At 37.6% G+C, this 26779-nt stretch overlaps 1 protein-coding gene across 6 annotated transcripts in view; it reads right to left on the bottom strand.

The window, feature by feature from the left end:
* Nucleotides 1-13469: 13469 nt before the first annotated feature.
* The window catches only part of usp20 (ubiquitin specific peptidase 20), a 36630-nt gene continuing 23320 nt past the window's right edge, over nucleotides 13470-26779 (bottom strand). For 4 of the 6 annotated variants that reach the window (XM_051658568.1, XM_051658585.1, XM_051658594.1 and 1 more), the window contains 12 exons: nucleotides 26659-26753; nucleotides 26501-26534; nucleotides 26287-26332; nucleotides 26015-26195; nucleotides 25684-25810; nucleotides 20069-20238; nucleotides 19778-19859; nucleotides 19383-19491; nucleotides 18699-18801; nucleotides 17688-17756; nucleotides 17416-17574; nucleotides 13470-15073 (listed from right to left, as the gene is read on the bottom strand). In XM_051658568.1, the coding sequence (XP_051514528.1) occupies nucleotides 17420-17574; nucleotides 17688-17756; nucleotides 18699-18801; nucleotides 19383-19491; nucleotides 19778-19859; nucleotides 20069-20238; nucleotides 25684-25810; nucleotides 26015-26195; nucleotides 26287-26332; nucleotides 26501-26534; nucleotides 26659-26753 (1171 nt within the window). In that variant the 3' untranslated portion in view covers nucleotides 13470-15073; nucleotides 17416-17419. Of the gene's footprint in view, nucleotides 15074-17415; nucleotides 17575-17687; nucleotides 17757-18698; nucleotides 18802-19382; nucleotides 19492-19777; nucleotides 19860-20021; nucleotides 20239-25683; nucleotides 25811-26014; nucleotides 26196-26286; nucleotides 26333-26500; nucleotides 26535-26658; nucleotides 26754-26779 lie in introns of those variants that run through there. The other 2 variants (XM_051658576.1, XR_007893374.1) reach the window with 2 other exon arrangements.

Here is a 26779-nt window from a genome sequence, read left to right as displayed (position 1 = left end):
AGAAACTTTCACTGACGTTCAGACTTCCTTTTTTCCTCCCCATGTGATGAAACATGTTCCATATGAGGATACGGTGAAACATAAATCATGACGCCGCACTGCAGAACTTGATTTCTCAAGTTTGTAAAATAGAGTAAAGCCAACTTGCTATTATAGTCTGATGTGCTTTCATCCAGTAGGCATGGAATTTGAAGAATGTGATGTTATGTTTGAGGCAGGACAGGTAGAGTGTACAAAATAAAATAGATAGGAGAGGTAATTCTTCTTGTATAACTTAAATTAAATAGGTTAATGAAATCAATATTTGTTCACTTCATAAAAATGTTGTTATAATCATATGTATACATAGGCCTATGTTAATTTTTTATTATTGTTTATATATATATATATATATATATATATATATATATATATATATATATATATATATATATATATAAATTTAAAGCCCATACATAATTGTAATTATTTGAGCATTGTACAGAAGCATCATCAGAAAAATTAACAATTTAGCTAATTCCCTTGACTTTATGCATCTGTGTACATTTAGTATTATGATGGAATGCAATGCAGAATTCTAATATATGCAGAAGGAGGCTGTATAAGGATACATATGCAGAAAATAAAAGGAAGAAAAATACAAATCACCATTCTCCCTTCCATTCTGCGAGTGCTTTACTGTAGAAAGCATTTCAAGTCAATGCTGTATCATTAGATGCTGTAATGCTACAACTTTAAAAAAACATTCCCTTATGGCACCTGTAACTTTACATCTCTGCATAAGATGCAACAAATCAGTGATTTACAGTGATTTTCAAATTATGCATTTATTTGCATGGTTCACAGTCATTCTGTAAGTGGATAGAGATGTGCTGTATAACAGTGACCATTCCTATTTCATATTTATGTGAATGGTATAAATATGATAGTCTCAAAAGAACCTAAAATCATCTGAGTCAAGCAGTGTTTGATACATAAGCTCTCTTTGGCAAACAGGGTGTAACAATATTAAAATGGCAAACTGATTAATCCAATCTGAAATGAATTAAATTCAGTGCTGAAATCAATTAACTGCAGCAACACACACGTCTTGATGTGCTCCAGTTATTCATTAGCTACATCATCAATGGATTAGCATGTGAATTAATTACTATTAAACTCATGTGATCTGAGTTTATAAGACTAGACTATAATGGCCAAAGCATTATTATAATTTCTTGCAGGATGCAATAGGGAAAATCACTGATGAATCATTTACAGTTTTAATATAGTAATACCAGAGTACTTAATTTCAGAGCACTTGGCCACGTCATAAGTTTTTATCAAAATTTTCATTGGGAAGGTATTTGTTCCTCCCAGGAAAAACTAAGTTATAATCATGTACTTTGAGTGTAAAATGTACAGAATGATACAATATTTACCATTTTCTTCATCATTCTATAGTTAAATGATTAAGGTCCAGTTTCCACAGTTATATTATAAGCTGTCCTTATTCCCTGGCAATGTGGGGTTTGTTGCCCAAATTGAGCAGAAACATAAATTTTGTCCTTTTACACAATTAAGAGCCAAAGAGAACAATGGCAATATTTGGCACAAGGTGTCAGTAACCTGCAACAGTCTAAAACCAAAACAAAGGTCAACAGTCTATTCCAAGATAGCCTGAGGAGGAGGAGCTTGTGCTTGTGATGTCATCACAGCAATCCCCAGCATCAAAGAGGATGTACAGAGGAGGCCTGACAGTCTGTGGTAGTCCTGCTGAGAGAACTCCTGTAAATTGGACATGTCCATTAATGTCTGGCCTCATTGTGACACATACACACTCCACATATCAATCAACTGTGTGCAAATAGCACAACCCATTGCTGTTTATGTCGATAATGTGGTAGGATGCTTGCTTTCTGTTTTGAATAAAAAATCTTCACCCAGGCTCTCTCTAAATGGGAATGACAACGGACAAACATGACACACCAAAAACCTACAGTTCCCCTTCTCGGATCATACCTGACTCACTGACAACTATTAACTGGTATACAATAAAGACATGTCTCTGTAGACAAATGATTATAAACGGCAGCCTTTTATTCATTCAAGCACCAGCTGTCGCATATGAAACATTCACTGATTAGCAGAAGCTTAGCAATGTCATACTCATTAATCACTGAGATTTTCTTTTTACATTGGTACACAACATATAATGGCAAACTTTGTGCGTGTCTGTGGGGAAGAGCTATAAGGAAAGAGATGAGAGCGTGAGAAAGCAACTATGTCTTTTTGTCTTTCCTTGGAATGTTTTGTTCAGTCCCTCGCCTGGAGGTGCTGACAATTAGGTGGAGTAGAAGATTAAAATCAAAAGAGTGGAAAATGGGGAAAGGAAGAGTGATGCATTTAGAAAAGAAAGCTGGATTAAGAGACAAAGTATAGCATGTGAGTTGCAGACCACAAAGGGATCTGTGCAAGATTGAAGCCACTGAATTACTGAAAGCTCATAGGTTACAAGGTCACTACACAACTCAATAAAGACCAACCAATCAACAAACAGAATTTCAAATTGATACAATGTCCTCCTGCATGGACATTGTTTTGGCTTCCCTATAGGCTATGCATAATTCAATTTCATTTAAACAGATTGACCTCAGTTCAGGAGACTCTAGACTGTCATTAAAGGGTTAAACTTTTGTAATGTGACAAAACAACATGCTGCCGATCTCAGCTAAGTTTAGGCTCGTTTGAGATGCCAAACACCTCTTGACAGTAGACGAAAGTAGACGGCTGCAGTCAGGGGAGGAGTGAAATAAGTGCTGTCAAGTCGGACAATTCTCACTTCTCCCAGTGGATCATCTGCTACGAGATCAAAAGCAGATATCGCGGGATTCACATTCACGTGCTTTGTTGTTAATAAGGTGAATGCAATTTAAATTCTGTTGCTTTTAAATGAAAATAAATATAATGAACAAGACACTCAGTGTATCTGTTATTTAATTTCCCCCATAAGACGTGTCTTTTCATCCATTTTTAGTTCAATAAAGACACGTATTTTAGATATTTAAGAAATATGATACCAATCACATATCACATACAAAGATCGCACAGTCAGAGTGTTGGGAATATTCACATATAATTTATACACATACAAACATGATATTAGACATAAAAAAATACATAAATAAAAAAGTCGGTTGTTTAATCCAGTGAGCATTAAGCTGTGTCGTCAGCAAGTCGTTACCCATCGTGCTTGCAGTTCGCGCATCTCGGAAAAAGCAACTGCGCCGCCTGGCTGCTACAACTGCGGCTGCCTCGCTCTCGCGGGACATTTTTTAACATACGTCGTCATGACATCACAGCAAGTCGGACAGATTTCTAACCGGCATGCACCTCCCGGTGATCAGTGGTGATCGGTTCTGCACAGAACTTAATCATCTCAAACGAGCATATTGTCCTTGGGAGAAACGGCAACAAAACCACATCTGGTAAGAACCGTCTTTAAGTTTTTTCATTAAAACCTGTTTCAGTCAAAAGAGTAGTGGCTAGTTTCATCTGATATGACATTTTAAAAATTAAACTGATTTACGCCGATACGGCACGCTATTAAAAACAATGACCACGTACGTGGACTTTATGGCTCTTTTCCTTAAAATATCCTATATTCACTGTGCATCCACAAGCTGCAGAATGTTGCTTTCAGAGGCTGTATACAGAGTTAGGATGAAAATAAGGTGCTTTTCAAACTGTTCTGAGACCAGTGCAGACAGACAGCACACTGGAGGTTGTCATTCACTAATTAGGGAGCAAGGAAGCATCCTATAGCTTTCCTATGCAACCAAGTGCATTCACTCCTAACATCCGATCAAAAGTTCAGCTGCAGATGATGTTTGGACAGCTCAACATGTTTGGCAGACATGGGACAATAGAAATCAGTACATAGATTCAGAATTTTTCATGTAAAATTTTATTTGAACATGGTTGGCAGTGATTTGATGATGCTGGCCATTACTTTGAATCATAATTATTTATGCAAATTTCTGATGTAATATCTGTAACGTCTCAAAAACATAAATAAACAACACACTGGGAAACTAAATAAACAATTTGATTTAAAAAAATAATCTGATATTCTATAGCTTGGTATTATTTAAAAATTCACAACTTAGTCCCGCTGTCCACATATGTGGACATATATTTTGAGGGAAACTATTGATCTAAAAAAAATTTTTTTTGCATGTTTATTAGGGGCTTCTAGTTACAAATCAAAAAGGGGAATGAAAAATGCACACAGCAGTCATGCTCGGGTCTCAGGCATCACATTTTAGCTAGCCTCCTATCCAACACACTGTTTTAGGAAGGAAACGTCTGTGAATAAATTTTTCTCATTCCATATTTATTTATTAATGCAATACAAATGACTATGTCAATAACCTGCAATACGCTTCCCCTATCCCAAACTCTGATGTTTACTTCCGTTATACATTAAAGTTTTTTTACTATACAAATCATGGTTAGGTTTAGCGTTTGGGGAAGGGGTTAGACTATATGGTTAAAGGTGCAATATGTAACAATTTTCATGTAATATTCACCTTTTTTTATTTTTTTTTTGCCAATGTGTGAACGGCTTGTAACGCAACTTAAAAAATGAGCCCTTCCCGGACTTCCTAGGTTGCCTATTACTGCCTGTAGACTGATTTTCATGCAAAGGGAGTGAGTCGGTTTTGCTGGGAAAATCCAAAGGATGTGACATTTATGTGCGCTCCGGACAGCCTTGCCTCTGTGCTTTTCTTCCGCTATTCAACAGTGACAACAAACTGCAACACTAGGTAATGTTATCTTAGAGATTGGATCCAGCAAACGTCCGGCTCCCAGCACAACACCGACTCCTACACAAACTCAGAATAAGCCAAAAAAAAAAAAAAAAAATGTATCTACTGAATCCCGTCTAGCTAAGCGGAAACGTGATTGTGGTCGAGCAAAAACTACAGTGAACATCGGCAGGGCATTTGATTCCTGGAGGGACCTTCGTTCGGTTTTGGGGATCAAAACCGACCCTGAATTGGCATTCTTCTTATTGGACAGGTAAGCTTACATAACTGCAAAGCATGTGAAACATAGTGCCATAAGGATTGATCTGTGTCATTTTAGCTAAACTACAATAACACATGAAATTAATGCTTGACAACATTCAAGATAATGCAAAAATACCAATTCATTAGTGTAACGTAAGTTATACAGAAAATATATACATTCTATTATTATAAAACAATAGCGCATCAATATATCAAAATGACAGTTGTGATGGAATCACATCAGTACTGAATTGTGTCAACATATTTATAATGTACAGTCTATTTTATAAACAACTACTGTCATCATCCACCAAATTTAGCTAACAGCTATTGATAAAGCTGGCTAGCTAGCTAATGCCGACATAGGCTGTCCTATAAATGCAGTCAGTGTATCATGCAAAGAAAAGTGATTACTTCAAACTACAGTCTCGCACAGTCAGACCTATATCCACACTTTGTTTTAGCCCTGTTCCAGCACTGGAGAGTCACATATAATATACAGTCTCAAAGTTTGTAGTAAAACAATCATAACTGTGTAATTTTAATTATGCTACCTCATCTGTCAGCATGATGCCGGTGAATCACGTTGTCTCAATGTACGTTACGTCATTGTTTTGGCGTTGCTCACTCGCGTCCCAATGGAGTGTGTGTGTGAGCACGAGCAACAGGTAGCTGGCTGCAGTTCACTTAACAGCCACAGGTGTCATTAATAACAAAGATTTCTGAATCTTACATACTGCAACTTTAAGGTTACATTAAGGTTTGGGGTTACATTTAGGAAAAATTCCAAAAACATTGTTCGTTGGTTCGTTTATTTTTCTCTATGGGAGTGAAAGTCGTGTATACGTTTTTGTATGAGCCAACATGAACGATTTACAATTTCACCACCTCATACAATTATTATGACTTATCACAAGACCAGGCTTGGTGAATCTGCTAAAAGTGAATTTAGGCAAACTTTTATGAGTACATTAGCATATAGATGGCCTCAAAGCTAACAGACATGGACTGAAAGCTATAAAACTCTCATTTTAATTAAATGGGGTCTTGTGATTTCATGGAAGAACAATCATCTGTTGCTGAAACTGGTAAGTTGATGGTACTGCAAAAATAGATGCATTCATACACTCTCTTTTAGTCCTATACATTTGGCCATGTGCTTTCAAGATGAAACTTTAGCCTTTGAAAGAATTCACATAACATATATTTTATAGGATACATTTAGTATGCATTATCCCATTTATTGATACAACCCCACATTAATTTTGTAGTGCATTTGCAAGGATAGTTGTTATTTTCTATCAAATCATTTTTTGCATTACAGTGTGATTTTAGCATTATATTTTGGATAAATCTTCACTAATATGACTCCATCTGAATAACTTGGGGCCTTAGCAGATCCTAGAGTAGTTTGATCATTTACAGTAATGCATAACCCTAGCATGCACTGAAGTGTTAATAACAAGATCTATTAAAAATTAATGTAGCAGCCATAATGTTATTAAATCATGCTAGATGTAATGTTGCCCTAGTAAACAAAATTGTTCCAAGCTTATCGTTACAGCCTCTGGGTACTGTCTTTGTGTATAAAATTATTTAAAGTAATCACTCTAATCAAGGCATCTACCTGGATACTTTTGAGGATTTCATCATTAAATACATGGTGACTATAGAATTACCGCCAAGGTAATTTCCCCCAAAGCTAAATGTTGATCCATGTAATGTTTCCAGCAACATCTCAAGTTTCATGACAAGTAAGGTTATGTGACTTTAGCAAATATCAGCATGAAAATTAACAACTATATATTTGTATTCTTCAGTACATTCAACTTTTAAATACTACATAAAAAAGAGGGTGTGTTCATCAAAAATACTGAATCTGGATAGAAAGCATAGCAATCAAACCTCTCATCATGAATACAAATCAAGTTTCACATGCATAAAAGATGATATTTTGACATCCGTTCATTAGTTTAGATTTCCATCTTATATTAGGCCTCTCTGAATGTTTAGGATCAGTTTTGCACCTCTGTGAGTCTTAATAAAACAGGTAGGGATATTTTTGGTAATCAGATTCTTCAATGTTTATATGTTGACAGTGAAAATGCACTAATGTACCTCTGTTGTCGGTGGCATAAATTGTTAATCTTATTCATCCCATGAATGTCACACACCATAACATACATTAAATTAAAAATGTGATACATTGATATACGTTTATTCACATGCATACTAAAGTTCATACAAAAACAATCCAAACAACTTGGAACATTTAGACTCAGTAATGTAAATCTATTCAGTTGAACAAAAGAGCTGGCAGATGTTTCTGTAGCCCAGCTAGTTGCACACATGCTAATGTTTACAGTGGACCACATCAGCAAATATTATTGTCTATGCGAAACAAAAAAGCCCTTCAGATAAAGAAAGCCAGATGTAGCAATTGTGTAAAAACAGAGGAATGACGACTCACTTTGGAAGAATCAATGGAAAATTACAATCAAAAGACAGGTGCTCAGCAGGGTGCTCTGCAGAACAGCACTCTCTGCATCCTTCTCTCTTCCTCTGCTCTCTCTATTCTTCAGTCTGCAGACAGAATGAGGACTTAAAATGACATCACCACTGTTAAGGGGTCTCTGTGGCATATATACTCACCTTATATGTGAGATGATAAGATTCACACAAGACAGTTGAAGGAAGTGATCTTCCAGGGGCTGTCTAAGGACAAAGAGTGGATGGAGAAAAGGAGGGGTGGGGGTTGGGGGATGTGGGGAGTGGTGATTAAGATGAATGAGATAGAGCCACTGACGCCATGTGAGGTTTGGACGTGTGAAAGGCGAGCTCTGATCACTTTGCTAGTTTTAACACTATTAATGACAAACTGGTGAGATTTGATACATTCTGTTCCATAACTGTTCTAGGTGGACAATATGTCAAAGAATTCAAAATCCTCGGGCTCTGGAGAAATTAAAAGACACTTACGTGCTCAAGCTGACACCCCTGAGGCCCCAAGCCAGGGAGCCGATTTGGTCGGAGAAATGAGGGAAATTCGGCGAGAGATGTTGAACATGTTGGCAATGCTGACGAAGGTCGTTGCTGACTTGGAGGATCTTGCTGTAATACGTTGATTGATCACTGCCATGGAGACTAAATTGTCTGATGTGGTTACAAGAGTGGGGGAGGCTTTTTTGGAAGAACCACAGCATTTTCTTGTACCCAGACTTTGGGAATTTGATGAGAGAAACATGATCGATTCAAGGAATGCAAGAAACTCTTACATCAAATTGAAAATAGATGCTAACAATGGCCGTAAAACACACATGCCCACAGCAAGCAATGTCCTTCGTAAAGTTATTCTGTGGTACTCACGTTGCAGCCGAGTGGACTGACTCACTGAACATTCACTTGACTTTCACACCTTTTTTGTTTCTTTTTGTGCTGGTTCCGCTTAGTGGCTGGAGTTTGTTTTGTGGAGTATCACTCCTTCGGGACAGTTCTGTAGATTAATCTGCATGCGCTTTGTGCTTATGCCTCCTATTGGCTGGAGTTTGTTTTATAGATTATCTTTTGTTGTGTAATTCTGTCTCACAAAATTTGTATAGAAACACTGGGCTTCAGCAATCCAACGGCAAAGTTGTCACGGGGGTCCTCGTAGGCTTACATGGACTGTTTGAGTTTAGAGGGATGCGCTGTCATGTGGGGTTAATGCGCACATTTTTCTTTTTTCTGTTTGTTTGGTTCTGGGGAAGTTCGGGGTTTGATTGTTGCACTAATGTTGGAATGTGGTTTTATAATCTTGTTTTTGACATGCAATCTATTTTTTATCATATGTCAAAATGTCAAATGTTAATATGAGTGGATTTTCTCTCTCCACATGGAATGTGATTGGGTTGGGGCACCCCATAAAAAGAAGGAAGGTTATTTCTTTTCTTAAACGTAAGAAATATGATATAGTGTTTCTCCAAGAAATGCATCTTTCTCCAAAGGAAACTGAAAAATTTGGGACGATATGGGGTGGACATGTTTTCTTTAGTGCTGGCTCAAGTAAGAGCAGGGGAGTCATTACACTGATAAGTAAACATCTACAGTTAAAATGTCTCAAACAGATTAAAGATAAATTAGTCTCATTAAATTAGAGTCATTATTGTTTTAGCTGAAATTCAGGGGCAAAGTTGTATTTTGGCTAATATTTATGCACCTAACATTGATGATTACGGCTTTTTTATAGATCTTGAAGGGATATTGCAAGCCGCTGGCACCCCTCATGATATAAACTGGGAGGAGACTTTAATCTTTTGATGGACTCAGTCCTTAATCATAGTGAATTAAAAGTGTGTAAGCCCCCTAGAGCAACACTGATGCTTCACAGGATGTGTAAAAATCTTGGTTTTTACAAATATTTGGAGACTTCTGAACCCATCTGGGAGGGACTATACATTTTTTTCATTAGTCCATAAGATTTATTTTAGAATTGATTTTTTTATATATATCTATGTCCCTCATTTCATCTGTTGTTGATTGCTCAATTGGAAACATTTTAGTCTCAGATCATGCCCTGGTGAGTTTAGATGTGTTGCCACATATGGAGAAATGGAAATCATATAGTTGGCGCTTTAATGTATCCCTTTTGCAAAATCCTGAATTCCAACAAATGTTAAAGGCTGAAATCAATGTTTATATGGAGACCAACTGGTCCTCAGTATCCTCTGTGGGCATGGCTTGGGAGGCACTTAAGGCGGTTCTTAGGGGCCGGATCATACAGTATGCCTCATTCACAAAAAATCCAAAGCACGAGAACTTGTGGCGTTGGAGGGGAATATTAAAAGTTCAGAGGCAGAGCTGAAGTGCCTAATGTCGTCTGATGACCTCAGAGAATTGACCTGATTGAAATGCATAATACTATTTTGTTGCGGAAGGTGGAGTTTTGGCTATTCAGGGCAAGACAGTCATACGTTCAGTCAGGGGATAAGGCAGAGAGAGTCTTTTTCTACCATTCCCTCAGTGAAATCTGCATGTGGTGAAATATTTACCTCAGCCATTGATATTAATAATGCTTTTAAAGAATTCTATCTTGATCTCTATAGTTCCACATCTTTGTCTACTGATGAGGATATTATACATTTTGTGGAACCATTAGAACTTCCTAAACTGACGACTGAGCAAAAAAATTCTCTTGATTCTGAGATAACCTTGGAGGAGCTTGGTGAGGTAATTAATGTCTTGCCTACAGGCAAGGCTCCGGGGCCAGATGGCTTTGCTGCTGAGTTTTTTAGATCTTATGAAACAGAACTGGCTCCATTTTTGCTAGAAGTTTATACGGAATCATTAAAGAATGGAAAGCTTCCTCCAACCATGATGCAAGCCCGGATCAGTCTGATTCTTAAAAAGGACAAAGATCCAAACGAGTGTAAGAGTTAACGTCCAATTTCCCTGATCCAGCTAGACATTAAAATATTGTCAAACATTTTGGCTAACCGATTAAGTTATGACATCTCTTACACATATAGATCAGGTGGGGTTTATTCGGGGCATAACTCTTCTGATAACATTAGGCGTTTCATTAATGTCATGTGGGCAGTGGCGAATGATCAGACTCCTGTCGCTGCCATTTCACTTGACGCCGAAAAGGCGTTTGATATGGTAGAATGGGATTATCTTTTTAAGATTTTGGAAATGTACAGGTTAGGGAATACTTTTATTGGGTGGATTAAGTTACTTTATAGACACCCGGTAGCGGCGGTACAAACAAATGGATTAATTTCAGATTATTTTACTCTGGATAGGGGCACCTGGCAGGGTTGCCCTCTTTCCCCATTATTGTTCTGTCTTGCCCTGGAACCATTAGCAGCCGCGATAAGAAAGGAGAATGATTTTCCAGGGGTGATGGAGGGAGGTGTGGCGCATAAGCTTTTGCTTTACGCATATATTTTATTATTTGTCTCTGACCCTACTAGATCTATGCCTTGCCTCCACAGAATTATTAATTCCTTTTCTAAATTCTCAGGATACAGAGTGAATTGGTCTAAATCCGAAGCTTTGTCTCTGACAGCGTACTGCCCAGTAATGGCTTTTCAGCCAGGCACCTTCCAGTGGCCCAAACAGGGCATTAAGTATTTGGGTATTTTATTCCCAGCAAATTTGTGATTTAGTTCATTTTGACCTTTTAATAAAATGTTTTTAGAAGGATGTGGACTTCATTACATTTATCTATGACTGGGAAGGTTATGTTATTAAAATGAATTGTATTCCAAATTTCAACTACCTGCTACAATCTCTCCCTATAGCTGACCCCCTATCTTATTTCAAGCAATTTCATAGCATTGCAAAGTCCTTCATTTGGAATGGTAAACGTCCCAAATTAAACTTCAAAAAGTTACATAGTCCAATTGACAAAGGTGGGCTAGGCCTACCCAATTTTTTGTTTTATTATTATGCATTCGGTCTCAGACATTTGGCTCATTGGTCGCCCCCACCTGAGAGAGCCCATCCCTGGTTTTGTATTGAACATGAAAGTCTTGCCCCTATTTCGCCATTACAAAACCTTTCTATCAAACTAACCAGAGAAATGAAGTTACACCCCATTATCTCGCATTTGCACTTGGTATGGACAAAAGTGTCCAGAGTGTTTAATTTGGACATTTATTTAAATGTAATCTCTAGCATATGGCTGAACCCAAAATTATGTAATAATAAGTCCCATTTCTGCTGGACAGAGTGGATTGTGAGGGAGTTTAATATGCTCAGTGACTTATATGAGAGTGAGTGTTGAGATCCTTTGAAAATATGCTTCAGCATTTTTGGATTCCCAGGTCTCAGTTCTTTAGGTATTTACAGCTGCGCCACCTGCTCTGTTCTATTTTTGGGAGTAGCATACACCCCCACAAAGCGGCAGATACTCTGGGAGTGGTGATTACTGCTTTTGGAAAAGGTCATGAGGCATCAGTGTATTACTCCCTGCCAATTCAGAGTCTGGGGAACGGAGCTTCGGCTTCTCTCAAGAGATTATGGGAGAAAGATTTAAACTTGGTATTGGAGGAGGGACTGTGGGCTAGGATTCTATAAAATGTCAAGTCTACATCTTGAGATGCAAGGGTGCACCTTATGCAATATAAGATTTTACATCGATTCTATTGAACCCCCTCTAGATTGTATAGGCTTGTTCTTAAAGACACACCCACCTGCTGGCGATGCCGATCAGAAGATGGAGACACAATCCATGTTTTTTGGTGGTGTGTTAAGATCCAAGAATTTTGGTTGAGGGTTCAGAGTTTTATGTATGACGTATTGGGCACTCAAATTTCATTTTGCCCCAGACTCTGTATTTTAGGCGATGGGGTGGTCATTAATATAGGGGATAAATACATAAAGAATTGGGTCCTGGCCAGTGTTATGATCGGCAAACGGGTTATTCTCAGGGGATGGAAGTTGGTTGGAGCACCCTCCTTTCGATAGCGGTGCACAGAGATGAGCAGGGTAGTGGCATTTGAGGAGATGTCGTATAGAAGGCTGGGCAATCTGGGGTTATTTGATAGGAAATGGGGCAGATATTTGGCCTTTTTGGAAGGCTCTAAGGGAGGGGCAGTGGAGTGGGATCTCTAGTTTTAAATGTATGTGAGCAATTTTATTGTTTTTTTAAAGTATACTTTTTATGTTTTTTATTTGTTTGTTTTTGTGTATGTGTGTGTGTGTTGTTGTTTTTTTTATATGTTTCTAATATTTATAACCACTGGGGTGCGTGTTTGTGTTGGGTGTTGTGGTGGGAACCAAAAAGTGATGGACACATGGAAATAGCTCAGGATAAAAACACAGATAAAGCCTTCTTTTTTTGTTTTAAACATAGGAACAGCAAAGACATTTTAGATCGGTATTTGGTATATAGAGAAAGATGTACATAAGAGGAACAAAAAGAGGTAAGTGTAATTTGTGTGGTAGATTGTCAATGTCCAACTGACTTCAACTTAGAGCTAGTGTAATGGATTACAAAAATGAGCAATACATTAAATTCATCAGCTAAACACTAAAAAGCCAGTCAAACTGCTTGGTAAGAAGTATTGTAACTATTAACTTAGATTCTTTTCCACTGTTAACAAGTGGGGACATGGTTTAAATCACACAAAAACAGATCTAAAGTTAATGACTAGATCAAACCTTTCATCTAGCACAATTTCCATCACACTGGCTGAGTTCAGAATTGCATACTACCACACTACTCATACTATTTCTGCCATAGACACAAATGGCAGAAGTAGTAAGAGTAGTATGGGTAGTATGCCATTCCGAACTCAGCCAGAAACTGCTCCAAGATGAGGAAGACATTACTGGGGGTCAAAGTAATATGATAAGGAAAAAAAAAAAAAAAAAATCAGAAAAAAAAAAACAATTGTTTTGTAAACAAATCAATTAAAGTACAGACACCACAGAGAAAGAACAGGCTTTATTTCAATTCGTCAAATCAGACACATCTTAACATTTGAGGAGATTTAAATCACTTAAGTGAAAAAAAGACATTACGCCAAGAATAACCTTGGAATTTTGAGTTCCTGCAACAAAATATGTAACAGACCTTTCATTGTTCACATCTCAGCAATTCTGCACAATTCTGACCATTTGCTGATGTGAAAAGACATTCATAAATAGTTATGTACAAGGAATTTGTTCAAAAACAGACATTTTAACGCTATTCCTTTAGCATTCCTAAAACACCTGATCAACCCCATTGCACATTCCCTTAGAAAAGTAGTTTCGTTTGTTTCATTTGGGGGTGTGGTGTTGTATGCAACTACTGTATGAATACAGTCATCAAATGGAGCATCATTAAAACATTTCAACATATACAGGTTGCAACACACAATGTATATGAGTAAGCAGTTTTGTTTCTGCCATTTCGAGGAAATGGTGAATGATCTGAAAACTATTTAATACTGATGGTCTGAAACATAGCAGTTTACACAACCCTGTTGGGTATCAAGGAAGGATTCACTTTGATTAGGACAAGACAATAATTTTAGAACAGAGGATTTCAAAATGCCTTAAAACAGAACGTAATATTGATTGTAAGTAACACCTCTTGAGCTTTTAACATCTAAATCTAAAAATGGGTCATCATTAACTGGTTATATGGTGATAAAACATATTGAAATATCAGTAGCACAGAGTAATCAGACACTTGGTTCAAGAAATGAACATGAAAATGCAAAGCCTCTTATGACATCACATCCTGGTGCTATTAAAGATTAGTAATTTTTATACCTGAATTCTATCAAACTTCAAATTAGTAATGTTCAAAACACATACACCTTGTCTGCAATTTCAAAACATTTCCATCTGATAGTGCTTCTAAAGAACATGAATTAGTGGTTAGTGTGAACATGAACATTTGATTGTGTTTCATGGGGTAAGAAGTGTGTTGGAAAGTATGAACAATACTCACTTTTCTGTGAACTAGTAACATTTGAAGCCTTCACCTTCACCATCATGTGTCTCTGTGAGAGTTAAAAGTATCTTAACTTAAAAATCTCAGACAAACTCACAGTGCAAACATGCAACCTTGTTTTGTACGGATTATGTATGAATTATTATGATTATACTGGAATTATGTGCCAGGAAAAGCATCTTTGAACATGCAGATACAAATTTCAAGCCCTATTATGCCTACACAGAAGTCAGCAAAGAGCTCTAATAAAGGTTTTGCGTGACCTATAGCTTGTGTCCTGTCATAGTACATAATGTATCATGTATTTACCTCTGCACTACCAAAAAAGTAATGTACTGAGATATGACATCACTGCCCTTAGTTCCACTGACAAACAAAACAAGCACATCACCAATGCACATGAACATGAATTTTGTTATGTTGTGTGTGCCTGATAATACACTTTTCACTTAATAAATAAGACCCATTTCCTTCACAATGATAACTCTGTCAATCACAGATAAATAGATTCACAGAAAAGCTCACGAAGTGCTTGTGAGACAGAAATGCAAGCGTGGTTTAAAATGGTCATCAGCATGTGGGTCATCACCTACAGAAAAGCAAAAAAAGATAAAAAAAAAAAATCTATTAATAACAACTGGATATTTTATGCCTTGTAAATAGGATTGGGAGGGAGAACCGATTTAAAAGAATTCTAGAACAGTATGATTCTCATGACTTTCGATTCTGTTAACAGTTCTCCAACATGCAATTTCCTGCCAATTCAGATGGAACACCATACTAAAATACTTTGACAGTGAAACACACAGTGTGACTAGAGTAATATAACTCCCTAATGGGGGAATTAGATCAAATATATAAATTAATACATACCAGTTTAAAATAACGACTACTGTCCATAACGTCTGCATTTGCACCCAAGTACATTGGGGGAATCCCATAGTTTGCCATAAGAGGGAAACAATGGTCATTATGGCCAAAAAGTTCAATTTTTGTTTCATCAGACCAGATGAAATTTATCCAAAAAGATCTTTGTCACCGTGTGTACTTGCAAACTGTAATCTGGCTTTTTTATGGCAGTTTTGGAGCATTGGCATCTTCCTTGCTGAGCAGCCTTTCAGGTTATATCAATATAGGACTTGTTTTTCTGTGGATATAGATACTTGTCTACCTGTTTCCTCCAGCATCTTCACAAGGTCCTTTACCATTGTTCTGGGATTGATTTGCACTTTTCGCACCAAACTACGTTCATCTCTAGGAGACAGAATGCATCTCTTTCCTGAGCAGTATGATGGCTGTGTGGTCCCACGGTGTTTATACTTGCATACTATTGTTTCTACAGATGAATGTGGTACCATCAGGCATTTGAAAATTGCTCCCAAGGATGAACCAGACTTGTGGAGGTCCACAATTGTTTTTCTGCAGTCTTGGCTCTTCTTTTGATTTTCCCATGATGTCAAGCAAAGAAGCACAGAAGCACCTCCAATTGACTCCAATTAGCCAATCAGAAGCTAATTGGCTAATTGCCTAAATGCTTGACCACATTTTCTAGAATTTTACAAGCTGCTTAAAGGCACAGTTAACTTAGTGAATGTAAAATTATGACCCAGTGGAATTGTGATATAGTCAATTAAAAGTGAAACAATCTGTCTTTAAAGAATTGTTGAAAAAAATTACTTGTCATGCACAAAATAGATGTCCTAAATGACTTGCCAAAACTATAGTTTGCTAATATTTAATCTGTGAAGTGGTTAAAAAATTAGTTTTAATGACTTCAACCTATGTGAATTTAAACTTCTGACTTCAACTGTATATATGAGTAAAAGTACGCCACTTACTCAGTGCATGTAAACGCTTTCGTATCTTAAGGCCAAGGTATACTTTGGTTTTCTGTGTTCCAGATCTAATAGTGCACAGTATGTGTGATGCAAATTTCGTCATTAGCACCGTCGGCGCAGACTGTCCGCATGTGTCCGGTCCTCGATTGTGCACATCGTAAGCGCATGTGTCTTCCGTTGACTGTACTAAAAGAGTATCACAAAGCAGTTGTCCGGCACGTGAAAAAACAAAGTATACCCAAGCCTTTATACAGCTTTATCGCAAAAAACTGCTTTCTGTTATCCATGTAAACGTGCTGACTGCCTCTACAGTGTGCAACATTCAGTGCTACCAGTGTGGTTTAAAGGGATTAGAATGGACTGACTGAGCAAATGACCAATCGTGAGTCACCACATCACTACATGGGTTCTACTACATGGGAGTGGTGGTGGCGTAGTGGACTAAAGCACTGAACTGGTAAGCAAAAGGTTGTTGGTTCAATCCCCACAGCCACCACCATTGTGTCCTTGAGCAAGGCACTTAACTCCAGGTTGCTCCAGGGGGATTGTCCCTGTAATAAGGGCACTGTAAGTCACTTTGGATAAAAGTGTCTGCCAAATGCATAAATGTAAATGTACTAACTAACCGTGCCAAGCAATCCGGGCCGGGTTTGTAATTGTACCGTACTGAACCATGCTCAAGTGGAACCCTTACTCACCGTGCTCAGAGTGTTCGGCCCAATGATGGAAATGCGTTATTCATATTTTGAGCAAAATAATACATTGAATATCTGATTTTGAGGACATTTTTGTTTACTTTTGTACACAATAAACAATTTTGGTTGTGTTAGGTCACCACTGGATATGTGTGAGAAACACTGATGTATGTAGTTAGTGATTAATGCAGCCTGTCCGCATCATACTGGTCTGAACCATACACTGACTAGACCAAGTATGCTGATAAAATATGTCTGGTATTAAGTGCATTCTCACCCTCTCACACTTCCTATGTGTGCCTGTGAGTACACAAAGTATATGAAATTTGTATGTTCAGTCTTTTTTAGTGTTATTTACTTTCACTGCAAATCTGAATGTGTACATATCTGTGATTTACCACTTCAGAGAGCTCTGGTCTCTGCCTCTATCTTCCTCTCTCCATGTGTGTCAGTGTCTGGGGGGCTGATGGTTTGCCGCACAGCAATCTCTGGCCCACCGCCATAAATACTTAACAAGTACTGCCACGTTTCCTCAGATATTTGTCCGTAGTCTGCTCCTACAAACCAACACAGATAGATAATGAACCATATACAAACACATTTTTTACATAGATGAGTCACAGACAAGTACATGTCAGTTTGAAGACAGGCATGCACACACAAACCATACCCTGTTTCAGCTGGATATGTCCGCCTTTCAATACTGCAATCTTGCTGTTGTCGATGGGGCCTGGAGGCTCTGGACCAGGAAAGAGAGAGACAGAAAGATGAGAAAAATAATAATGATCTTTACAGTACGCAAGCAAATGTTTCCATGTAGCTGAGAGATGACAAAGGTTTCAAGTTTACACACACAATACACAACAGAGATATGATGTCTGTTTGTCCATACAATGCAAGTTAATGGTGACCAAATTTTCAAGATCCAAAAAGAAAGGCAGCACAAAGGTAATCCATAAGACTCCTGTGGTTTAATTCATGTCTTCTAAAGTAATACAGTCGATTCTGGGTGAGAACAGACCAAGAATAACTCCTTTTTTACAATAAATCTTGACATCAGCAGTCTCCTTGGTGATCATGATTTCAAGCTTGTTTACATTCCTAGTGTGTAGAAAGTGTAACTGAGCTCGAAATTATGAACGTGCCAAGAGACTGCAATGGCAAGATGTACAGTGAAAGGGAGTTACTTTTTGGTCTGTTCTCACCCAAACCCGATCGGATCAATTCAGAAGACATGGATTAAACCACAGGAGTCTTATAGATTACCTTTCTGCTGCCTTTATGTCCTTTTCGGAACTTGAAAAATTGGTCACCATTCACTTGCATTGTATGGACAAACAGACGTCATATCTCCATTAAAATATCTTTGTTTGTCTTATGCGAAAGAAAGTCATACAAGTTTAAAATGACATAAGGGTGAGTAAATGATGAGAGAATTATACATTTTGGGTGAACTGTTCCTTTATTGTTCAGATAAAAACAGGATTTGTCAAAATGGCTCTACAGTATATAAAAAGGCTTTTACATTTCTCTCTCAGGTCAGTGAACAAAAAATGTCCCAGAGCTACATTATTATTTTTGCTGTATATTTTTCCAAATTATAGAAATAATCATCATAATATAATGTAGATTTGTTGAAATGTGCTTCTGTTAGTTTGTGTGGACATGTATGAGGGTGTACCATTGTCTTTGCCCTTGACATAGTTCTCCCATTCTCTGAACCACTGCATACTGATACACAGGATGACTGTAGGAGCTTCCTCAGCCTGAAACTCCTTATTCAACTAAAGATGGAGAGAGAGAAAAAGAGATTTGACCAATATCAAACTTAGACTCCCACCAATCACCTGAGTGTTACTGAGCATAGACCATATTTATTAAACTGTCTGGAATTCTAAATTATATGTAGTTTTTCACTCCAACACTATACTTAAAAACCAACTCTGTTAAGTTTCAAGCTTGATGGTGTGATCTCTGTTTACAAGCTTTAAAACATGCCTGTTTTAAAACTAGTGAAGTGATGCATATCTCAAGATAATGCACTTTTGACAAAATTCCATTTCAGATCAGGAGCTTGATCTGTCCAGTATGAAGTCTGTTTTCATCAGTTTTCTGGCTTTATGCACCAATCACTAGTTGCCCCAGGACATTTCCACACCATGCTACCTAAATATGCAGTAAATCTGATGGGATACTGGATAACCAAGAAGAAGAGTTTTCAAATAAAAGCCGTCTCCCCATCTGCGATTCCATGCAATTTTCAGGGCGAGTGATGTGTGATAATTAGGTTTTACTGTAGTTCTCAGTTTGCTACAAATGATGGCAACATAATATTTAATACTCAAGCAAACTCTATTTTGTTCACCTTGATGAAGGTGTCTATCTCCAGTTTCCGCCGTTTGGCTAAAGTCTCGATCTCTACTTGGCAGGTGGCACACACGTATAAGTGATTTACGGCTGGGCCTCCCCCAAACCTGTGAAATTGTTCAAAGCGTGGCAAGTGGAGTGAAGCAAACACATACCGGTAACTCAACAATGTTTACATTACACTGGTGCTGGAGTTCCTTATGTCTGACAGATATCACAAAACCAACAGAACTCCATTAAACATTTTGTTATTTCAGGTTGAACTTAATAGAACTATTTTGTAACTAAATATTTTCTAACTTTTGTAGGAAGGCCTACTTACCAAATCAAACATCCAATGTTCCACTAAGGTGATAAATGTCCTAAATATGTGCATTCCTATGTATGACTCACCTGTTATAAAGATATTCCCACACATTTTGGGGCAGGATCACGACCAGATCATTCACATAATGGTACTTAGTTGGAGGGATTCCTGTATAACATATTACCTGAATTAAGTTTTTACTGCCACAGCAACTGAAAAAGTTTAAAAATCTACCAATGTACAATCAATCAATTGCACATTGATTTTGCAGAGACAAAGGTTAATTAAAAGTTTGGTCATGTAACTGATGCCCACTGTAATTAAACCTACTTATCTGACAGAGTGTTGGAGGATTTTAGACGTCTATCTGAGTATACCTCCATGTTGACAGAGGAAAGTGTGATTGGTGATGGGCCCAGGCTCAGTGAATGTGTTGAACTTGTTGAGCCATTCTCTGGAGATGTAGAACTGCAGGAGACTGGGCTCCTTTAAATTAGCCAGAGCTACAGCCTTCTGTCTCTCCCTCACTGACTCTTCACTGCTCTTCCTGAGAAAGACAATAATATCACAATGACAAAATGAAGTACCAAATTAAAACCATTTACGGTTGCACTCAGTACGTTTTTGTTTATATTTGGCAGGCTCTTATAAGTCCCAGTGGTGTTGAGTGTAAACTGACACCTCCTGGCATGGATGGTTAAAGTTAATTTATTAACTTTTGTTGTGTTCCTTTTCTTCTGTTTTTTCTCTGTCTCATATTACACACATCAATGAAATGCCCATTCTTGGATTCAATTTCAACAAAAATGTATGCATTTGTCAGTGGTTTGTGCCGGTCTGCTGCAAGCTCTCTCCCTGCCTGCCTGCTGCAGACAGATACGGTATGCAACGCATCATGTACAGAGAACGTGGTTTAGTGTGGGGAACAACTTGGTTACCATAGTTATACATTAAATATACAAAGTAAAGTCTTCTGCAGACATTCAAAATACATCTCTTATCATACTATCGCTGAATTGCTTGTCTTCTGTTAGCTTCTTTTATTCAATTGTCTGGGCAAAAAAATCAGGGTCCGTATTCACAAAGATTTTTATCTTACCACTAGGAGTTCTCCAAAGAGTTCCTAGTTAGGAGTTTTTGCTTAAAACCTATTCACAAAACTGCTAAGAGGAAGTTTTATTAAGGAAATCTTAAGATAAGAGTAAGGTGGAGTCGGCCTCAATGCTATGGATGTGACGTTTTATTTAGCATGCTCTTTTAAATTGCCCACGGTGACTGATAAACAGGGAACCGCTATTTGTCTGCTAAGACAGACAACGATATAATATATATATATATATATATATATATATATACACAAATACATATGACAGACAGACAGACAGACATATAGATAGGTAGGTTTGGGGAAAAAAAAAGATGTTTAAAAGGTCTGAATTTACAGACATACTCTGGCAAACATTCTTGTGAAGGACATGCTTAATGCATTCCTGGGAGGAATTAAATAAATAATAATAATAACATTTATAAAAGGAATTTATCCTTTTCAAAATAAAAGTCCTTAAAGATTATTCTTACAACAAGGGACTATTAAAGATGTATAGGGTCGGTATAGTGATGGAATCCTGGACTAAAAATGTACAATATCAGAATAACTGGTAAGGTTAAAATTAGCTAGAAGCCTTACCAAAACCATAGAACTATATTCTATTAATATCTTTGGTTTAAACCTTTTGGTTGTATTGTTCTTAATTTTTTAATCCAGTACACCTCCTCCTTTCGCTGTTGGGTTAACCATAGTCGATTACTTTCTAGGCCTGAAATCTTAAGGCTTGGCAACTGAATGTTCTCTAAAATGAGAATAGAATATTTTTTCCGGCTCCTGGCGACCCACCTGATATAAATGTTGTTTTAAACTGCTAGGGTATGTTTTGTTTCACCTATACAGTTGTGTGCAAAATTTTGCATACCCTTGGAGAATTGGTCATATATGTACCATTTTTAAAGAATACATGAGTGAGCAGGCAAAACACATTTCTTTTATTTCTTATGGGATTCATATTCAACTGTAGGTTATAACAGAATGGCACAATCATAAAACAAAATGGCAACAAAGAAAAAAATGAATTGACCCCTGTTCAAAAGTCTGCATTCCCTTAGTTCTTAATACTGTGTATTGCCCCCTTTAGCATCAATGACAGCGTGCAGTCTTTTGTAATGGTTGTCTATGAGGCCCCAAATTCTTGCAGGTGGTATAGCTGCCCATTCGTCTTGGCAAAATGCCTCCAGGTCATGCAAAGTCTTTGGTCGTCTTGCATGAACCGCACGTTTGAGATCTCCCCAAAGTGGCTCGATGATATTAAGGTCAGGAGACTGTGATGGCCACTCCAGAACCTTCAACCTTTTCTGCTGTAACCACTGGAGGGTCAACTTGGCTTTGTGCTTAGGGTCTCATTGTCATGCTGGAAAGTCCAAGAGCGTCCCATGCGAAGCTTTCGTGCAGAAGAATGCAAATTGTCTGCCAGTATTTTCTGATAACATGCTGCATTCATCTTGCCATCAATTTTCACAAGATTCCCGTGCCTTTAGAGCTCACACACCCACAAAACATCAGTGAGCCACCACCATGCTTCACAGTGGGGATAGTATTCTTTTCACTATAGGCCTCGTTGACCCCTCTCCAAACATAGCGCTTATGGTTGTGACCGTAAAGCTCTATTTTGGTCTCGTCACTCCAAATTACAGTGTGCCAGAAGCTGTGAGGTGTGTCAAGGTGTTGTCGGGCATATTGTAACCGGGCTTTTTTGTGGCACTGGCACAGTAAAGGCTTGTTTCTGGCAACTCGACCATGCAGCTCATTTTTGTTCAAGTATCGTCGTATTGTGCTCCTTGAAACAACCACACCGTCTTTTTCCAGAGCAGCCTGTATTTCTCCTGAGGCTACCTGTGGGTTTCCTTTGTATCCCGAACAATTCTTCTGGCAGTTGTGGCTGAAATCTTTCTTGGTCTACCTGACCTTGGCTTGGTATCAAGAGATCCCCGAATTTTCCACTTCTTAATAAGTGATTGAACAGTACTGACTGGTATTTTCAAGGCTTTGGATATCTTTTTATATCCTTTTCCATCTTTATAAAGTTCCATTACCTTGTTACGCAGGTCTTTTGACAGTTCTTTTCTGCTCCTCATGGCTCAGTATCTAGCCTGCTCAGTGCATTCACGTGAGAGCTAACAAACTCATTGACTATTTATACACAGACACTAATTGCAATTTGAAAAGCCACAGGTGTGGGAAATTAACCTTAAATTTCCATTTAAACCTGTGTGTGTCACCTTGTGTGTCTGTAACAAGGCCAAACATTCAAGGGTATGTAAACTTTTGATCAGGGCATTTGGGTGATTTCTGTTATCATTATGATTTAAAAAGGAGCCAAACAACTGTGATAATAAATGGCTTCATATGATCACTATTCTTAAATAAAACAGTTTTTTTTTGCATGATCAGTCATATTTGTAAAATCAATGCCAAAATTTCACAATTTCTGCCAGGGTATGCAAACTTTTGAGCACAACTTTATATCATTTCCCACACTTCATACACTCTATAACATAAATTACATTGCAAATTTGCAATGTAAAAGTCTGTAAAATGGGACTCCCCAACAGGAATATTTGTTAAAAATAAAATTACTGGATTTAAAATGAAGATGTCATGATGGAAATGTAGGTTTATAAGCAGAATGTTGTATAAAACGAGCATGCACTAACATATCTTTTAAATTTCGATTTCTTCTAAATACTGCCATAAACTTAAAGGGTCTCAAAGCTTCGTGTCTGTCCTGTGACTGCTGAAAATGGGTCTTAACAACAGAATTAAATTTCCCAGCCATTGGTGAAAATAAACTAATCAATGGAATCAAAGATGTTCCCTTATTAATATCCTTTGGGACATTCATATCATTTCTGTCTTCATTAAACTCCCTACAAACCTCAGCTTTAATACCCCTCAGAAATCTCTTGCTATAACCTCTACGGCTATAAGGTTTTTAAAAAAGTACAGATGTTGCCTCCAACATTATCTGGTTGGGAACAAATTCTATGAAATCAGATCAATTGAGATTTAAAAATCCCCTTAAACGTATGTTTAGGGTGAAAACTCTTTTGTGCAAAAGTGCATGTGTCAGTAGACATAAAAAAACACCTTTGTACCCAAACCTTTTATTCTCCCAACCACATCTTTAAAAAAAAATAAAGACAGACAGATAGATTTTTTTTTGGTTGATGAACATTTCTTCATCCTGTGTTGATGTAATAAAACGAGCGTGCATCCCGTCAACAGCATAAAAAAAAAAACATAAAATAGCCCCGCGATTGCTGTGATTCCCCTTGAATGCCCACTTTTTTCTATGCAGCGAGCGCACATCCACAGGACAAAATACGCTATGAATTGTCGGACGATGTGTGGTCTGGAGAGGGCATATACAGTCTGATATACAGTTATATATAGTATGTACATACAAATGACAGAAATTCCCATCATCAGTGCTTCAGTTTTATTTTGATGTGGCCAACGAGCGAAGAGTTGTCAAAACCGTTACCTCCGGTGTAATTGGGTTGTTTCAGGGATACAACAATGAAAACACCCTCGCAATTCAGGCGATACCTTTTTTAAAGGTCAATGTAAACATTATAATATTTATAATATTATATTATTAAAATACATCGACTCAATTGTGATCGAGGCGATACTTTTTAAATGGTCAATGTCAAAATATTTGAATATATTGTTTTTAATGTGGATTGACGACAGCAGCCATTCTTAGGATCATTTGTAACTCTTAAGGATTTAGAAGTCCTCAGGATGACTTCTAAGCTGTCGTGGGTTTAGGAGCTACTTTTAGCGACAGAATGCATCATGAATTACTCTTAGATGAAAATTTTACGAGTCCTAAAATTAGGAGTGACGCCCCTAATTTGTAAGAGTTGCTCCTAAAAATGTCAGCATTCGGAGCTACTTTTAGCCTTTTAGATTATTTGTGAATACGGGCCCTGATCTGGATTTTTTGCTGTATCTGAAGTACAAATAAACACAAAGAAATATTTTGTAGTGTTTTTCTTTCAGAAAAGTGGACAAATCTGTTGGATATTTCTCTTAACCATAGAAAGGAATGGGTAACTATGGTAATCAGGATTTATTTTCCCCCACAGGTAGGCGGGGTCTCCATGATGACTTTATCTATAGGGTGAATGTGTCTTGGGCAGAGGCGTTTTGGTATGGTAGCTGGCACCGTTGTGTTTGTTCTTGCCACTTGAGATCCTGGCATTTGTTGTCTTAATCATGGCTCTGTTAATTTCATCACTTCAGCAGCCACTGTTTGTAGGACATTTTATCTTTTCACTGGTGTCCACATGCTGATCCATACCTTCACTCTGGACTATGCTGTTGACTCGGGCTCTGTTGTTATGTTGTCTTTAATATGTAGTATATTGTGTTTGTTGTTTTATTGTTTGGTTTGCTTGCTTTGTTAAGATGTACTTTTAAGTTTATGTTTCATAAATCATCTTTTGAATCGTATTTACAAACTACTATGTGTAAAATATTTTTTTAACTAGATAGGTAAAGTGTGTCAAGACAAACTTTGATGATGTCTGTTTTAATGTTCTATCAATGTAAGTCTATGGGATTTTCCTTTTTTTTTTTTATCGTTCACTGTGTGAAACCCGTAAGCCCAGTCAGTTAGAAAAGACATTGCACACTATTCCAGAAGAGTCTGAAGGTCTGTACCAGGTTTGGTGGATGTAGCTTGAAAGCTCTAGGTTGAGTTAGTGTTGGTTTGGGTTTTTGCCTAAACCAGGTTTGTAGAATAACAGTATGTTTGCTTCATCAAGCCAACATAAAGAATTTATTGAGTGCATTATAGAGAGCAAAAAAATCCCTGAGTGCACCATTAACATTATAAGGTCAACAAAATGGCACTGAATTTAATAGGTGTACCTGTAGAAGAGGACGTAGGCTTCAGCGCTCTGCACTACGGTCTCGTGCACCTCTGTTACGTACTGATCATCAAACTCGTACCACTGTCCATTAATAACATTCTGACAGTATGCTATGTAGTGACCACCTTAACAGAAAAAGAAAAAACATATATTTCATTCAAATAAAACACAAGGCAAAATAATGTGGCTTTTGTTTCTTGTGGGAACTCAATGACTATAAAGATTGGGGTTCAAAGTTGAGTACGTGCCAGAGATGAACAGATGCCAGCCCATCTCTCTCATCTAAAAGCTACTGCTTTATTTCACAATATTACATAGAAGTAACTTACTGCCAGCAGTGCCATGGTGACAGATGACAGACAGCAGATCGAAGGTAGTAATCTGAGATGGGCTCTCCTTAGCCAAAAAGGGCTTGAGATCCAAACCCTCCAAAGGGAATGATACGTGGCTATTTATCTTAAACGAGTACATGACTTCATGCCTGAAACGCTTCAGGTGAATGCACAAAATCTGCAGAGAACACAGAAAAATGAACCCACTTTGAACACCAAATATATTAAAAAAGGCCGGGAATGAGCAGATAAAAATGGAGGGCACTCACTTCTGGTAGACGCAGAACTTTACAATATTTCACACCGTTTCTCAATCTGGGAAAAAGATGAGCTCATGTTAACCAACCAAATAAACTAAATGAACAGAATTTAAACAACTACTATTGAGATGAAAAATGTAAAATGCTTTGACGTTATGGTAACTATTGCATTTTTACACGTTAATCACACTCAAAGCATTTTAACTTTTATAATAAAGCTTACTTTTTACATCGTTCACAGCTGTACATGTTGTCTCCTGTTTGGGGAAAGGGAAAAACAGCCAAGGATTGCCAAGCAATATGATGAGGTGCAAAAGTTTATCTTCCTATTTTCCCTTTATCTGTGTTACACATAATTACAGTTGAATATGTTGTTCTTACCTTTCAACTCATCTGCAGCAAAGAAGGCTGCCAGGCAGTCCTCCAGCGTTACCATGGGGCCCCAAAACCAGCTAGGAATACAGGAGACCACAAATCTGCATGCAGGTTTATATTTAAGGAT

The sequence above is a fragment of the Myxocyprinus asiaticus genome, chromosome 3, assembly GCF_019703515.2.
Source record: "Myxocyprinus asiaticus isolate MX2 ecotype Aquarium Trade chromosome 3, UBuf_Myxa_2, whole genome shotgun sequence".
Classification (NCBI taxonomy): domain Eukaryota; kingdom Metazoa; phylum Chordata; class Actinopteri; order Cypriniformes; family Catostomidae; genus Myxocyprinus; species Myxocyprinus asiaticus.
Note: the sequence above shows the minus strand (reverse complement) of the source record. Positions and strands in the feature narration are given on the sequence as shown.